General features: G+C 60.5%; 1 protein-coding gene across 6 annotated transcripts in view; it reads right to left on the bottom strand.

The window, feature by feature from the left end:
• Nucleotides 1–3,190: 3,190 nt before the first annotated feature.
• Nucleotides 3,191–16,386, bottom strand: part of BEGAIN (brain enriched guanylate kinase associated) — a 46,429-nt gene continuing 33,233 nt past the window's right edge. Inside the window, exons 3-8 of one of the 6 annotated variants that reach the window (XM_072963714.1) lie at nucleotides 15,192–15,281; nucleotides 11,075–11,236; nucleotides 9,854–9,920; nucleotides 8,660–8,767; nucleotides 6,253–6,336; nucleotides 3,191–5,312 (exon numbers count right to left, since the gene is read on the bottom strand). In XM_072963714.1, the coding sequence (XP_072819815.1) occupies nucleotides 3,924–5,312; nucleotides 6,253–6,336; nucleotides 8,660–8,767; nucleotides 9,854–9,920; nucleotides 11,075–11,236; nucleotides 15,192–15,281 (1,900 nt within the window). In that variant the 3' untranslated portion in view covers nucleotides 3,191–3,923. Of the gene's footprint in view, nucleotides 5,313–6,252; nucleotides 6,337–8,659; nucleotides 8,768–9,853; nucleotides 9,921–11,074; nucleotides 14,120–15,191; nucleotides 15,282–16,386 lie in introns of those variants that run through there. The other 5 variants (XM_072963717.1, XM_072963716.1, XM_072963713.1 and 2 more) reach the window with 5 other exon arrangements.

A 16,386-nucleotide genomic window follows, 5' to 3' on the forward strand; every position in this document is an offset into this window, starting at 1 on the left:
TTGCATCCAGCCTCTGACCCTGCAGTCCAGACGTCCTGCTTTCCAGTCCAGCCTGAACCAGGCGTATTTCTGCCCTCCTGGTTGTGGAGTATCTTCTGAGTGGGAGTGTCATTGCATGATTTGCTGGTTGATTTCCCCCGTGTTATGGTAATGTGATCACTCATGTATTTAATGAGCATCAGTTACGGACTGTACTTAGTTGGCTTCTGCGTGGGTGCTGGGGTGTGGCTGGGGTATGAACTCCCCGCTCACTGAGCTCCCTAGCTGGCCTCTCTCCTGTGCTGACCCCACGCCCTGGCTGCCTGCGTCCCTGTGAGATTTGAGGCCAAGAGACTGTGGCCCCGCCACCTGCTTGCATGGGGCCTTTGTGGGCACTTTGGTTCTCTAAGCCTCAGTTTCCTCATCTGTTAAGTGGGCCTATTGGAGCGAGCAGGGGAGGTCTTGCAGAGGAAAGCCCCTCAGCTTCTCCTGGGGCAAACGCCATCCAAATCTCTGTCCTGAAAGTCCATTTGTTTTCCACACTGATCACCTTGAACCAATCAAAGCTCTGACCCCCTGGGACAGGGGGACATCCCGGGCTCTCCAGAAACCACTGTGGCTATTTCTAAGCTCCACTCCCCTGTGGGTTTGATTTCCCCAAATCAAATGTCTCCTGCAAGCCCCACCCCTTCTTAGCTTGTTTTATTGGGAAGAAAGGCAGGTGTTCTCCATACCCTTATCTGTTTCTTTTTCCAAGTGCTTTCTTCCAAAGAGCATTCAAGACTCATTCTGATCCTTTGCAAGGTGTCTGGGAGTTCACCATTTGCAATTTTAAAATAAGAGAGCTAAATTTAGAAAGTGTAGAGCAGGAGTGAAAAAGAAGTGTGGGCTGCCCCTCTACCCACCTTCCTGGAGCCGAGTGCTTAACTTTGCCTCACCCGTAAATCTGAAATACAGATCTGAAGCCATCATGGGAGAACATTTCATCTTGAGATGCCGGTGTGGTTGTGTGTGGTGTCAGGCATGGCCGTGACGTCGCTGAGTGAGGCTCATGCTCACAGCCCCTGTGAGGTGGCCGTGATCCCCACCGTCCGGTTGAGGAAACTACTGCTTGGAGGGCAGAGGGGCAGGTCAAGGGAGTCTGTGATCATTCCGCCCACTCCGGGACCCACCTCCCGCCCAGCCTGGGGGACAGCGGGACAGCCAGCTGCCTCGAGGTCCCCTGGGAATCTCATGAGTCAGTGTCCTCAGGCTCCAGAGAGGGATACGGGCCCAGAGGGCCCGGGACTTGCCCAAGGTCACAGCCAGCCGGTGGCAGAGCCCGCTCTGCACTGCCTGCTGGGGATTGAGAAGAAACGGGGATGGTGGAATGATGGTGGGGACACAGATGGTCCCACTGGGGGAGAGGCAGGATTCGGAGTGGAGTGAGAGGGGCACGTGGTAGAGGAGGAGAGGGAACCCCATACCAGCTGTGGCTGGCTTTGGAGGCTGTGGCAGGACAGCTCTGTGAGGCCTGTTGGGCATCTGGGGGAGAGGGTGCTCAGGCTCTGAGGTGACAATGTGGGGGCCTGGACCCTGAATCTGAGAGGGCCCTCTGGGCCTTGACTGCAAAGTCCTGGGGGTTCCCAGCCCTGCTGTCCAGTCCCATAGCCCACGTGGGGCTGATGAGGCTCAGGGTCCCCCTGGGAACACCCCTGATGCGTGCCTGCTGGGCACCAGGGGCCACGTGTTTTCCCTTCTACCCTCCCAAGTGCCCCCTAGTTCAGTGAGGGTTGCTTCCCTGTCTGCCCACAGGGAATGTGGGCCCCAGAGAGGGGAGCTGACTCCCAAGCCTTGCCACCACCCCTCCCCAAGAGGTCGCTTCCTGGGGCACATCTGCCCCTTGGGGCAGGCAGCTGGCTGGCTCTGGCCTCTCCTGCAGCGGCAGATCAAGCGCAGGCACCTTGGAGCTACAGGAGGCTGGGTGGCCTGGGGAACTTCAGGTGTGCACCTGGGCGGAGGTGGTTCCCTCCCAGCGGGATGTGCCCAACCCCCTGGGAAGAAGCCCCCTGGAGGAGGGGCCTCCATCCTAGGCCTTGTGGAACTTTCACAAGTGCATGGATGAGCACGCTCAAGACTAACCAGGCACGTGGGCAGGAACCAGGAGAAAGAGCAACACACACCCCACATGGTGGAAAGGCCAGACCCAGGCCGTGGACCAGCCGTGCCCACTGTGTTTAAGGACATGAAAGCTTGGGGATAACTCCAGGGAATAGGCAACTATTAGAAAGCGGCACAGTGGGTTTGTAAAACAACCAGATTGAACTTCTAGAAATGGAAACCATTAATAAGTAAAACTAAAACTGAAAATGCAGCGGCTGTGTTTGGCTGTGGAATGGACACAGCAGGAGAGGATTAGTGGACTGGAAGACAAATGCAGACGGAGCACCGTGACCCCCAACACGTGGGCCATACTGAGGGAGGGCCGCAGATACAGAGGCTGTGGTCGGAGGTTCTGATGGCAGTCCCAGGAGGAGAGAAGGTGGAGAGTGAGCAGAGAAATATTTTTTTAAATAGTGAGACTTTTCCAGAACTGATGAAATATACCAGTCCATAGATACAAGACTCCCTGTGAATTCCCAAGGAGAAATCCACCAGACACACCTCAGGGAAACTGCAGAAAACCGAAGTTAAACAGAAGATCTTGGAGAGGAAAAGACAGATCAGCATCAAAGGAACAGCTCCCGGAGGGACCGAGACCAAGTCCCACACCAACAAGAACCAGGGGACATCTCTGTGCACTGAGGGAAGGAGACCCCCGCTCACATGCTCCCCGGTGAGAATACCCTTCAGAAATGGGGCAAAATAAAGACATCTTCAGAGGGAAGAACAAACACAAACAAACAAAAGTGGGAGTTTGTTGCCAGCAGAGCTGCACTAGAGGAAATTCTAAGGCATCTTTAGGCAGGAGACAAGGCTGAGGATGCCAGGAAGGAGGGAGTATTCATATGTGGGAGACTGTAAGGAATGCTGTATCCAAGGGCAGTGATGACGTCTAGTGGGTTGAGTCAATGGAAGAATTCAGAAACTGGACGACAACATACCAGGGCAGGAAGGAGTGTTGCTGCCAGAGCCCACCCCAGCCAAAAAAAGGGGAGGACAGGTGGGACATCTGGGGCCACACGTCCCAAGATCCAAAGGCAGTGGGGAGAAGAAATGACCCAAAGCCAAATTCTTTCCACTGATGTCTTTTATTAATGAATGCAAAATACAGTACTGAGACAGGGCATGCATCACAGACAACAAGAAAGCAAGCTACAGAAACTGGGAGTCAGAGGGCCTCATTACATCTGAGGTAGAGCGAGGTGGTGCCGGGGAGCGGGACACTGGGGGGCGAGCACCGGCCCCACTCGGGACTATGGACCACAGGAGAGCTTGGGGGGGTCGGCCACACAGCAAGAACAGCTGAAAACGTTTCACATCCCTTCACCCATTCCAGTTCCCCTCTTTGTGGGCAGAGCTTCAGGGTTCCCCTGTCACTAGCTTGCTGGGGTGTCTCCACAGGACACCGTCCTTCCCTCCAAGGGGCAGGCCCCACTTGCTCTCACCCGAAAATAAAGGACCTTCATGTTGAAAACGCCAAGGCTGCCATCCAGGGGGCTGGAGGCCGAGAGCATTAAGAAAGACCCTTTTGCTCTATAAAAATAGTTGCACTTTATAAAAGGGGGGACTGCTCATCTCAGGTGGGGAAGGCTGTTGGTGTGAGAAAAACGTTCCACTGTGGTGGCGCAGGGGCGGACGAGACACGTGGGTTGGGGTCCCCCTCTCAGGCTCGACTGGGTTAGGTGGATAGGGGTCCTTGTTTGCGGGGCCGGGAGGTTGGGGGTCAGGGAGGTGAGGCTGCACCCCTCGGGACCCGGTGTGTGGGGTGGCTGTGGCCGTGGCCGAGGCCGGCACGCGGCTGCTCAGTTGAGCAGGGTTCCATAGAGCTGGGCTTTCGTGAGACTGTCCTTACGGCTGAGCCCCGAGCCGCCAGTCCGAGGGAAGGCCGGCTGGGGGCTGAGGCGGGCAGCGGGGTGCATCTCTGGGGAGGCCTCCATGGAGCTGGGCTCCAAGGAGTCCCTGGAGCTGTGGGGGCTGTGCTCGGGCTCGGGGCTGCCGCCCGCCCCACAGAGCTGCACCCCTAGCCTCTCCCGGTCCCCCTCGCCGGCCGCGTAGCTGGGCAGCGAGTCGGCTGGGCGGCCAGGGCTGAGGCTCAGGTCGCCGGCCGCCCGGAGGAAGCGGGACTCTGCCAGGTGGCCCTGGGAGAGGTCATCACCCTCCGAGAAGCTGTCAGCCTTGTAGCTGGCATAGAGAGGGCTGGCGCGGCCCTCGGCCTTGTTGCCTGAGCTGCCCCCGCCCCCGAAGTAGCGGTCAGAGAAGTTGCAGGGAGATGCGCGGCCCGCAGCGGCGGCGGCGGCGGCGGCGGCGGCAGCGGCAGCCGCAGGGGGGGCGGCTGGGAAGGGGTAGGCGCCAATGTCCTCCACGCTCAGCGGCCGCCACTGGCCGCGCACATCCTCCCCGGCCAGCCGGGCTGACCCTGGCTTGGCCCGCAGATTCCACAGGTTGGGGGGCATCAGGGCCGGCTGGGGGCCCGGGGAGACCGGGAAGCGGAAGGAGTCGGCCGGGTATGGCGACACAGTCCGTGCAAACCCTGGGGCCACCTCGGCTTCAAGCGGGGCGGCCACCGCGGCCGGGGCCGCGGCGTAGCGCGGGCTGCTCTCATAGGCCGGGGGCGGCCTGCGGCCGAAGAGCTCATCGCGGCTATTCAGGTAGATGGCCTGCTGCGAGGCAGTGAGTGTGCTGGCCTGGGCATGCTCCTTCTCCTCCGACGTGGCGCTGAAGCTCGAGTAGGAGCTGGATGTGGGCAGGGAGCCCGCGTAGCCCGGGAAGGCCTCGTGCCGGTAGCCGGCCGGGAAGGCGGCTGCCTCGGCCTCCTCCTCCTCCTCGGCCGCGCTGTCGGTGGAATTCTGGGCCCGCAGGAAGCCCACGTCGGCCACCGGCCCATCCACGCTGGGCCGCCGGTCACGCCGCCGCTCCTCGGGACAGTAGAGGGCTGTGTCGCTGCAGTAGATGTCCTCCTTGTAGGGGGGCCGGGGGCCCGGCTTCTCCACCCCGTCGCGGAAGGTCAGGTCACGAGCCGAGGCATCCGACAGCTGGGAGGACAGGCTGCCAGGGTCAGGCTTCTCCAGCACCTTGGCAATGACGCATGTTGGGACGCTGTCAGCGTAGGACGGGTGGCAGAGTGGGGCGGGCAGGCTGCAGCCGTGCTTCTCCATGTGCAGGCTCACGCGCTCCTGGAATTCTGATGGCAGCTAGAGTGGGATGGGCGCGAGGAGGAGGGGAGGGCAGGCACAGGGGTCAGAGTCAGCCCCGGACTGGCAGCTGAGACTGATCGACAGGCAGATGGACAAACAGGGATCTGCCCAGGACTTCTGAAATTGCACCAGCTGGAGCTGATGCCCAGGGTGCTGAATTTTACAAGCTCCTGGGATGTGCCAGAGGACCCTGGTCACCCCCACAGACCCCGGCTCACTCCAGCTGGACCCCGCAGAGCCCGGAGGCTGGAACCAGGGGCTGACTTGGGTCCCTCTTGGGTCTCCCACCGAGGGGCTGACTTGTTCCCCAGCCCCAGGGTCTCTGGGGGACACCCCCTGCCTAATCGTACAGCCTAAGTCCTCCCAAATAAGACAGACTCAGAAACAGATGCAACAAAGATTGAGGCCCAGGCGCCCAGCAGTTTCCGCATGAGCACGTGGGGCCTTGTGGGGGACGTCCCGCTACTGTTTGATCTATTTTGTGAGTGTATCAGGTGTGGCCAAGGCTCAGGGAGAGGGGACATGCACAAGGCCTGGGTGAGGGGAGTGAGTGGGGCCGGGGGCGGGCAGCCTGGCTGGGGTGGGAGCACTGAGTCCTGTGTGACCTGTGGCCTTGGCCATGTGACCCTCGTGTGAAGCCAATATTCTTATCTCTGAAATGGGCACTGTCAGTAACTGGGCCCAAACCAAACCAAGGGGTTTCTGTGAGGCTCACACAGGGTCACTCGGCCACTGAGGGCTCAGCCGGTGGGGCCCTGGAGCAGCCCCCAGGCCCCTCCACCACACACTCAGAGAGGCCAGGACACGGCAGGAGCGAGGAGGGCCAGAGGGGCTCCGGCTCACCCAGCGCCTCCCCTCAGGGTGGGACCTGCAAGCTAGGAGCCCCAAGCAGTCCTGGGGGCAGCGGTGGGCCTGGCTGGGGCGGGGCTCACGTTACCTCGGACACCTTATGGACCCTGCCGTAGGTCTGGCTGCACTGCAGCAGCTGGGCCGCTAGATTGCAGTCCTTCCTATAGAGCTCCTAAAAGACAAGAGAAGCCGTTTGGCTGAGGCTCGCCCCTTGCCAAGGTCCCTGCCGTCCTGACCCGCGCCCAGTGGCCAACATGGACACTGGCGGGCAGAGCGGACTATGAGGTGGGTGGGACCAGGACCCTCTCCAGGCCTCACACTCCCGCCTGCAGAATGGGGGCCCACAGCCCTGACCTGGAGCTGCTGGTGCACGGAGGGCGCCCTGCCAGGGGGTCCTGCTGCTGACCCGGGTAGGAACCTCCCACAAGGTGGGGGCAGTGGCAGAAGGGCCCCCGAAGGCCCCTGAAGTCCCAGAGGCTCCAGGCATGGACACCGGGCCTGGTCTCCCTGCCCTTGGCCTCCCGAGTTTTTCCAAAGAGAAGTCAGTGGGGTGTGCCAGCCCAGCAGGGGGATTAGGAGTGAGCCTGTGGCCCCCACGACTCAGATCCAGGCCTGGCAACTCGGGGTTGCTGCAGGGCCTGTCAAGGGTCAGGACAAATGGGAGCAGAGTCTGTGTGACCCCAGGTCCAGGCAGGGACCAGCTCAGCCTCCTGAGCTGAAAACAGATGCAAACAGTAGGAATAGAATGGATTTGGTTCCATCTTTGGAAAATCTCTGTTGCATGTGCCTGTGGCTGGGCCTTTGTTCTTCCCCCAGCCAGGGGGCCTCCGCCACAGGGGTTCGGGGGGGGAGTCCAGGGCCCGCTGACAGGCCCTGAAATCCACCCACTCCCACAGTCTCAGCTCAGCCAGGACCAGGTGTCCTGCAGCTCAGGTGAGCTGTTGAAGGCGTGCCTGCCGCCCCCACCCTGGTCCTGGAGGCTCCCTTACCTCCACCTTCTGTACTGAGGTTGGTGCCCCCAGCCTGGCCTGCACAGTGGAGGGAACCCAGGCCCCCCTCTCCCTCAATGCATCCTTACAAGGGCTCACTTGGCTGAGAGCTGAGAACTGACCCCCTGTGAGGCCCCAGACTAGCTACTGCTGGCACCAGATCTGCCACTGAATTGTTAACAGCCTTCTGAGCGCTGCCCGGTCCCGGGGCATAACCCCTGCTCTGCGTGCGCTGCTCCGCCATCTCCCACCTGCCTCACCTCCACTTAGATGTCCAGGGCAGGGCTCCAACCCCGTGCCTCTGCTCCTCCCCCGGGAGGCCCCAGCCCAGGAGCTGGCAGGTCTCTTCTCCTGCAGGCTCTGACCCCTGCTGCCAGGCTGGACCCACTTCTTCCTTTCACATCCCACATCCCAAATCTCGGTCAGTCACTTTGGCTCCATCTTCAAAATATCACCAGAATCCAAGCCCCCCCTCCCACGGCCGCGATCGTGGTGGAGCCACCATCGTCCGTTGTCATCTGGATTGTTGTCTCTGCCTACTCACGGCCCCGTCCCCAGTCTGTCAGCACAGAGGCCACGTGAGCCCAGTAAGAGTGTGAGTCCAGTCAGGCTACCTCTCTGATCAAGAATCTTAAACTGCTCCCTATTTCACTCAGAATAAAACCCAGGCTCCTACAGGAGACAACACAGCAGGGCCTACTGTCATCTCTCTGACCTCAGACGCTGGGCCGCTCCTCCCTGCAAGAGCCCGCCCTGGTCTCTGCTCTTCCTCAACTTACCCAGCCGCACCTTTGCCGCGATGGCGCCTCCTGCTGGGAAGGGACGCCCCTCCCCGAGGCCCCATTGTGGCTGGCTCCCTCATCTCCTTCAGGTCTTGGCTCCAGCACCCTCCTCCAGAAGCACCCTACTGACACTCGCCAGCCCTGCAGCTGGCGACTCCCGGCACCGTCCCTGCTGTATTTTCCTCTGCAGCACTAAGCACTCCTAACTCACTACAGAGTGTGCGTATTTATTCTGTTTAGTGTCTATCTTCTCCACTCAGGTGTAAAGTCCACGTGGGCAGAGAACTTGTTAGTCTGTGTTGTTCACCCCATTATTGTCAGAGCCTTGCAGGGTCTGGCAAGGAGCAGATACTAATGAGTGAGTGTGTCCTCAGCCGTGGAGGGCAGCGGGGCCTAGCTCACCGGGGCCCTGGAAATCAGGACCCCTGGGCAGTCACGTGGCTCTGATGCCCACTGGAAGGCCGGTGTCCTGAGTGGCCATGCCCTAAGCCTGGGGTCAGGAAGCCCTGCCTCGAACAGGATAATGTGGCCCAGTGCCCAGTGCCCACTACCTCAAGTCCTGTTTCTTTCCAGCAAAGGGTCTTCAGGACACCCTTGGCAGTGTATCTCAGGGAGGGGAGGGCAGCCCTGTCCTTCCCGATCGCCCAGGTACTCCCTGAGGTCCTGACTGCCCTCACTCAGCCCTGGGCCCGCCCCTTCAGGGTCAGGATGGCCCAACACTCACATTGTCCTCCGACAGCTTGTCAATGGTCACCTTGGCCTCCAGCAGGTGGCTGTTGAGGGCAACAATCTCGTGGCTAAGAGCTCGCTTCTCTTCCTCGTAGTGCTGCCCCTGGAGTGTGGGATGGGCAGGGGAGATGGTCAGCGGTCAGCTGAGGCTTGGGGCTCCAGCCCAGTGGTTCCTTCTGGCCTCCTGTATCAGCCCTCTTGCAGCCGATAAACAGGTGTTTGGAGGCCAAGGGATGCAGGGCTAAGAGCACAGGCTGACCCAGGTTCAAATCCTGCTCTGCAGGCCACTGCCTCCCTGAGCCTCAGTTTTTCATCTGCACCTTGGGGACAGTGACGTCATGCCCCCTGGGAGTCTGGGCTGAGGACTGAGTGAGGATGACTTGTGCTTTCACTGCACAGATTGGGAAACTGAGGCTCAGAAAGGCAAGGGTCCTTCTCCAGGGTCCCAAGAGGAGCCAGCCCAGCCCCAGGCCTGTCTGCTCCCTGACAAGCAAGTGGTGAACACCTGCTTGTGATTTTTCTCATCGTAAGCAAACTAGAAAGAGAGGGAACTCCTATTTCAGTGAAAGGGGAGTTCCAGAAGCCCCCTTGCCCCACCTCGAGGGTCAGATCTAGAAGCTTCTCTTTAAAGTCAGAGGGGACCGCGGGGGGCCCCGTCACCATTCCTACTTCTCCAAACAGATGCCTCACCAGGTCCCTCCCCATCTGCTGCCGGGGGGAGGGTCTTCTAGGATTTCTGCCTGCCCTACGTCAGGCACCAACACGGTCTCCTTTATTCCTCACAGGAAGGTGTGTGTGGGGAGTCCCTGTGAGAGGCAGAACCCCAGGGCCTGAACTCGGCCTGTGTCCTCCCAGGTCTGGGGTCTAGGCTGGCCTGTGAGCTGGGTGCCCATCCCCAGAGTGTGCCCCTCTCCCACTGCCCCGCTCACACGCCTCTAGACCCTGATGCTGAGGCTCACTGGGCAGGCCTGAACCTACAACTCCCTTGTGTTGAGAGCACCCTCCTGTTCGGGGCAGAAAAACATGGGACTGGCCCAGCCCCAGGGGTGGGGGGAGGGGCGGAAACGAGGCCTGTGGCCCAGCTCTGCAGGGGCAAGAGGATGACAGTCAGGCCATTGGCCTCCACAGCGGTTCCAGAGCTGGGGGCCCAGGGCTGGGAGTGCTGGGGTAGGGTGAGGCGCGCCCTCACCATGCGGTACAGCTTGTCCTCCAGCTCCTGGTTGATCCTTTGCAGTGCCATGTAGTTGCTCTGAATCCTGGAACAGAGGCAGTGAGGTCACTGTGTGCCAGGCCGGGTCTGCCCCTCCATGTGGCCCCTAGAGCCACACAGCCCGCTGAGGGCTGAACACAGGCCCCACGCCGGTCTAACCGCTCCTCTGCACACAGAAGGGAACATCTGCTTTAAGCTAACTTTCCTGGGCCGGGGCTGAAGGCCCCTGCCGATGAGATGGGGAGGCTACTCACAAGCGACTCTGTCGGGTCCTCACTCAGAGCCCGTTAATGCACATTTTACACACAGTCCTTACAAGCCTGGCTAAGGGATTGATAGTTCAATAGCAGGTTAGCAAGGAATAGACTATGTGATGGGCCTGGGGTGAGTGGTGGAGACACACAGTGAATAAGACATGGTTCCCCTGGAAGAGGCTGAGGGGGAGTCAGGTGTCGGGTGGGAATCCACTGCTGCCCTGCGGTGTGACGGTGGATGGCAGTGTCGATCCTCTTGACCGCCTGTGTGTAGTGTTACTGCCCTTGTCTTGCCAATGGGGAAACTGAGGCTAGAGGTGCTTAAGTGGTAAGGGACAAATGGCCCGACTGGAAATTCAATGCTCTATAAATATTTAAAACTAACCAAGCCAACAGCAGTTTGCGTTTTCTTTACATTTTCCTAAAGGAAGGCGGGAAAGTGTGTAATATTTTTTAGAAAAATATCCTTTTTATGTGTTTAATGTGCAGAACGGTGTCTGTAGAAGTTTCGTTTTTAAGGGAGAAATTGCTCAGCGACTTGCACACCTTGCCTGACACTTTACTCGTGGCTGTGCTTCTCAAGGGAACTGTCCCTAAATGTTCGTTCATCTCCAGGGCTAGACATTGCTTTCCTATCAGAGACCCAGGCAACAGTGGCTGGGCCCCTGGTGGACCAGTCTGGGTCTGGAGACCACTGCCTCTGTGTCAAGCTGCTGCCCCGCCAAATAAACACGAGAGAAGGAATGAGTAGTGCATGGAGATGTGCCTGGGCGGGAAGCCTGTTCCTGGCAGTAGACAGACCCAGGTTCGGCTCCTCATTTGGTAGCTCTTGGCACAAAGTGGAACTTTGGAAAAGCTTTGTCCCCACTGAGCCTTGGACTCCCCGCCCTCAAATGGGGTTAACAGCTCGGCGGCCCGTCGCCGGCCCCCGGCCCCGCCCCCGTACCTGCGCAGCTTTTCCGTGACCTTCTCCAGCTCCTCCTGCGCGCGGCGCAGCTCGATCTCCAGGTAGTGGCGCGTGGAGTCGAACTCGGTCTCGAGCTTCTCGAGCTTGTGCGTGGTGTAGGACAGCCGCTTGCGCAGCTCGCCCTTCTGCTCCTGCAGCGCGCTGCAACGACACGCGGCGGCGGGCCGGGCCGCGGCGCTGAGCTCGGGCGCGGGGGGCGGGGTGCGCACCGGGGGCGCCCGGCCGCACCGACGCACGCAGGCGCTCGCGCACACGCACCGCACACGCGCCCCCTCCGCCCCCTCCCGCCCGGGCGGCACTCGAGGCTTACAGCCTCCGGGGTCAGGGTCTCTGAGCAAGTCTAGCATAGGGGTGGGGGGCGGGGGGAGTGTTTGGGGCGGCTTAAGGGACCCTGGTTTGAAGAGCGCCCTTCAGCGCCCAGTCGCTCGGTCTGGGAGCCGACCTAAAGACTGAACAGCTTACCGAGGCCCCCACTTTTGTTCCTCCACAGTGCTGGGTGCGGCCGCTGAGGCCCAGAGGGGGCAGTGCCACACCCTAGACCTGGCCTCCCGTCCCAAAACTGGCTGTCTGGCCCCAGCAGGCTGAGCGACTTCTGGGCCAGGGAGAGGATAGACCCCGATGCCTCACGCCTAGGCAGCATCCATCGCAGTGGCCAGCTAGCTGCACAGAGCATCAGATACTCAGAAAACTGGCCTGCTCATGTCTCCTTTCCTCCAGGAAGCCTTCCAGATCCAGGCCTGGCTCTTGAGGCTCTATTTTCCCCCCAGACTGAGGGTTCCTCTGGGACCCCAGGATGCTGAGTCCCCAAGCTCAGGAAACAGAGACAAGGGATGATTCACCCTCCGAGCCACATGCCATCAGTTCACTTGAGCTACAGTTGGGCACAAGGCAGGAGTGGCAGATGTGGTGGCCACACCCACAGGACTAGCCATGAACTCCATTAGGGCAGGGGGCCACAACCGCTTGTTGGCAGCCACCCAGCACCCAGAAAGCACCTAACCACGTGCTGGCCTGAGGCGCCTTTCCCCTGACTGGCTGAGCACGCAGGGGGGGCAGAGAGGGGAGGACTCACCTTTAAGAGCCGGGAGGGCTGATTCTGCAGGGAAGGGACTGCTGCGCGGTGGGTGAGGGGCACCAGGGGAGTTCTGCTGAGTGTTAGCCACAAGTGGAGCTAAGATTCGAGCTGCTGTTCAGTGCTCTGGGTGTGCACCTGGCCCCCGTCACCCCCTGAACTTGGTCCTCGTCTCCCCCTGAACTTGGCCCCCGTCACCCCCTGCGCTACAGTCACAAAGAAGCCCGGAGTGGTGCAGCCCAGCCCGCAGGTGAACTCCTGCCTGGTGTCATGGGGTGAACAGGGGTCCTGCCGTCCCACAGACCTGGCTCTGGTCCCCGCCACGCATCCCCAATCCACCTCTGACTGTCCCCATCTTGCCCAGTGGACACAAAGCCCTAGTTCCAGAGAGGTGCCCAGGTTGGAGTGAGGGCCCAAATGGGCCAATTGGTTGCCGAAACAAGCACAGCTTCCCCCAGGGGACTATCTGGAGCCAAGACTTTTTGGATGGTAACTTCTGGTGGGTTTGCTGTGGGCGGGCAGGAGGCTTCCCCCTCCCCCTGGGGCAGAGTGAGTTTCAGTCTTGGCCCTGTGTGTAAACGACACATTACCATAGGTGCACACCCAGCAAACCTCGATTAAGCACTCCTGGATTCCTGCCCAGGTCTACATTTTTAAAAATAAATAAAAATAAAAAGTTGCCTATGTTTTGAGAAACTCAGAAGGAGGGGCAGGTCCTCCCAAGAGTTGGCCCTCAAGGAAGAAGATGCAGAGTGACAAGCGAGGAGGGAACCCAGTGGCAGAGCGCCTGCGGCTGCCTACGCAGGTCCGGCTGCCTCCTCCAGGCAGCACGCCTGACTGCCTCGCCCTGAGCACCCTGCAGCTACAGATCCTAGACTGCCCTGGTCCAGACCCTTCTTGCCAGTGGGTTGGTGAGCTTCCTAGGGGCTTTCCTGCGTCATCCAGGGCCCTCTGCAGGCATGGAGGTCAGGTGTGGGGGTGGAGCAGCAGCCCCTGAAGTCAGTTGTCCTGCTGGGGCTGCAGATCCCTCCACAGCCCTTAATCACAGGGTACAGGTGGGGTCTGCACCCTCGGGAAGAGGTGAGGGTGCCCTTGTGGACACTTGAGCCCCTGTCCGCCACCTCTCAGAGCCAGCACCCTTCCTTCCTGGTTGTTGGCTACCCTGCAGCCACAGCTTAGACCCTGCCAAACGCACTGTCCACTTCTAAAGTGACCCGGTTGTACCACCCTGTGACCCCACCGCCCCCGTCACCGTCCTTCCTTCCTCTCCTGCCCTGCCCCTCCCTGTTTGGTGCCTCACAGCAGCAAATAAGACAAACATGGTCCCCGCCCCACGGAGCTTATAGTCTTGAGGGGAGACAGACAGTGAACAGGGGAACAGGTTCATCAACGAGGCGCGTGTAGGAGGAAAACATGGCAGGGTTGCGGGTGGGCTCTGAGCAGAGCCAGGCCCCCCGGGGGGTGTTTGGGCGGGGACCGCCCGCTCATAAGGCAACCAGCTTTATCCAGCCGGCCAGCCCCAGCCTCAGTTTACCCTTGGCCTCTGGATGGCCCAACAGACATACTGAGCGGCTCTGTCCCACCACCCGTCAAATACTGCGCCCACACTCCCTGAACCCCTCACACTCACCCACCAGAGCAGCCCCCGGCCTATCCTGGGCTGGCAGCGCCCCCAGCCCCGGACTCAGCCCCTCCTGGTCCCTGCTCATTGCTGCAGGCACCAGGGCCTTGGCCCTGGACGCAACTCCCTGGCCCCTCAGGCACAGCAGCGCCCACCCCGGTGCCCCACCGTGTCTTTCCCCGTCTCTGCTGCTCCAGCTCCGTTGCCCAGGCTGACCCCTGCCCCCACTGCACATCTCAGGCTGAATGTCCTCCACACCCAGCCACACGCGACCCACCCCCGGCCCCATCTGCAGCCTGGGCCTCTCCCCAGGGCTCCACACCTCGGGTCCAGCCGCCCACCTCTCTCTCCTCCCAGATGGCCTCCAGTCACCTCATGTCCAGTGCACCCAGTGCTGACCCCTCTCTGCCTTCTGCGCTCCCTACCCCTGCGAAGGGCACAGCTATGCTCCATCCCCTGTCATGCCCAGTCTTGTCCTCACCCCTCACTGCCTGTCACCAGTCCTGGCCATCACCTACTCAGGAGCTCTGACTGGTCCAAGAAGGGCCCTGGGCTGGGCACCCTGAGATCTTCTGTGACCTGGGTGGTGCCACCATCCTTTCCTGGCTTTCTCTCTCAGGGCACTCATCCAAGCCCTGCCTGACCTCAGTATGCACATCTGTGAAGCGGGGATGTGTGCACCCCCACAAGACAGCACCCACCCTGGGTCATCAGAACCACCAGGGGATGATGCCAGAGGCAGGCCCCATTAGGGGTTGCTCAGGAGCCTGGGGCTTGGGGGCTTCTGCCTCCTCTCTGAGTGTGAAGTTGGCGTGGGCCAGGAGTCTGGAAACAACCCCTTAACAGAAGCACAGGGAAGGTGTGAGAGTCCTTGATGCCCTGCCCTCAAATCAGGGCCCCCCTCCCGCCTGGGGTGGGGGTGGGGGTCTCCAGAAGCCCTGCTCAGACTTCAGCCTGGAGAGCTCATCTGGATTTGACCTGTGTCCCGGCAAGTCTGATCTAATTCGGCAGGAGGGGGGTGTGTGGGTGGATGGGTGGGTGCTTCTTGGTTCCCCAGTTGCCCTTGGGAAGCCCCTGGAAGGCTTTCCCACCTTCCAGGGAAGAAAGATGTGTTCCCTCGGTAGAGAGTGGGGCCTGGAGGAAGCCCACTGCCTTCCACCAGGAGCCCCTCCAGCCACTCAGTGGAGGTCAGAGCCCAAGGGCTGAGCCCTCGGCTGGGCTGTGTGGGCAAGAGGGCCTCCCCTCCAAGATGAGGTGCCCAGAAACAGCGGCGAGGATGCGCTGGCAGCCGGCACCTTCCCTTCTTTGGGCCTCTTCTCAGGGGAGTTGGCGCAGACATGGGATGGACGTCTGGGGACAGATGCGGAGACACCGAGGAGCCGGGGAGACAACAGGTGTGTTACCTGTCCCAGAGCGAGGGCGAGGACCTGGCCAGCCGGCCCTGCAGGACGCGGGGCTGCCCAAGGCACGAGGGCACCCAAGGGCTGCGCAGCCTGTGGGTGGAGAGGACAGAGCTGCTCAGAGCGGGGACCTGGGCTGCGCTGGGCCCGCCAGGGCATGCGGTCTCGGAGAGCTGGGGGGTCGCCCCTCCTGGTGGGAGAAGTCCCTGTTATCAGGGGGGTGGTGGGGTGGGAGTGTAGGAAGCAGGGAGGGGCTCCCAGCCATGCACCTGCCTGAGCTCATCAGTGGCACTGAGTCCCACCAGTGGAAGGGTCCCCACCTACAGGCCTTCACCTGTCATCTCGGCCTCAGAAGGGAGTCCTGGTGGGCAGGCGCCCCCCAGCTCCAGACCCCTGCTGTCTGGCTACCGTTCCTTTCTTGCAGGACCCATTGGTCAGAGAGCCTGGGAGGCAGATGGAGGGACAGTGTGATCCTAGCCCCAACCTCTGTAGGAAGGTTGTGATGTGCTGTGTGTGGACAGTTGGTGGAGTGTCCTGGAGGCTGTGGGACCTAGTGGATGTTAGGGGTCTAGGACAGGACCCTTCCTGCGACCCCTTCTCACCAGTTCTGCTCGTGGCCTGTCTGCACTGGACGGTGGGTGGGACGGAAGGGTGTGGCCCGACCCAGCCCCACAGCGCTGCCCTGCTGAGGGGCAAAGGGATATTCATCAGCACCGTAGCCACGCGTCCGCTTGGTCATCACCCTTCCCTGGGGTCTCTCCAGGATCACTCCCAGTGGCCTTGCTGGCCCTGGAGCCAAAGCGGAAATCTGATGGGAGGATGCTGCCCCAGATGTCAGGCTTCCAGAGAACACCTAGCGAGCAACACGGTCAAGCGTGTGTGTGAAGAGGAAGAGCAGCATAACCCCACTTACAAAATAACTGCATAGCGACGGCCGCACAAAACCACGGAAGGAAAAGAAATGTTCATGTTATTACGGGTGGGTGGTGGGATTCTAGGCAATTAAAATGTTTTCTTTTATACGTTTCTGGATTTGTGGTATTTCAACTACAGTAGAACGAAAAATCAGAAAAAATTTACTAAAGATCAGTTTTGCCCCCTCCCTCCCCGCAGAAAAGGTTTACAGTGTTCATTTGACAGGCTGGCGGGTGGGGCATGGTGAGGGTGGGGCATGGCAGGGGTGGGGCATGGCAGGGGT

The sequence above is a fragment of the Vicugna pacos genome, chromosome 6 (genome assembly GCF_048564905.1).
Source record: "Vicugna pacos chromosome 6, VicPac4, whole genome shotgun sequence".
Classification (NCBI taxonomy): domain Eukaryota; kingdom Metazoa; phylum Chordata; class Mammalia; order Artiodactyla; family Camelidae; genus Vicugna; species Vicugna pacos.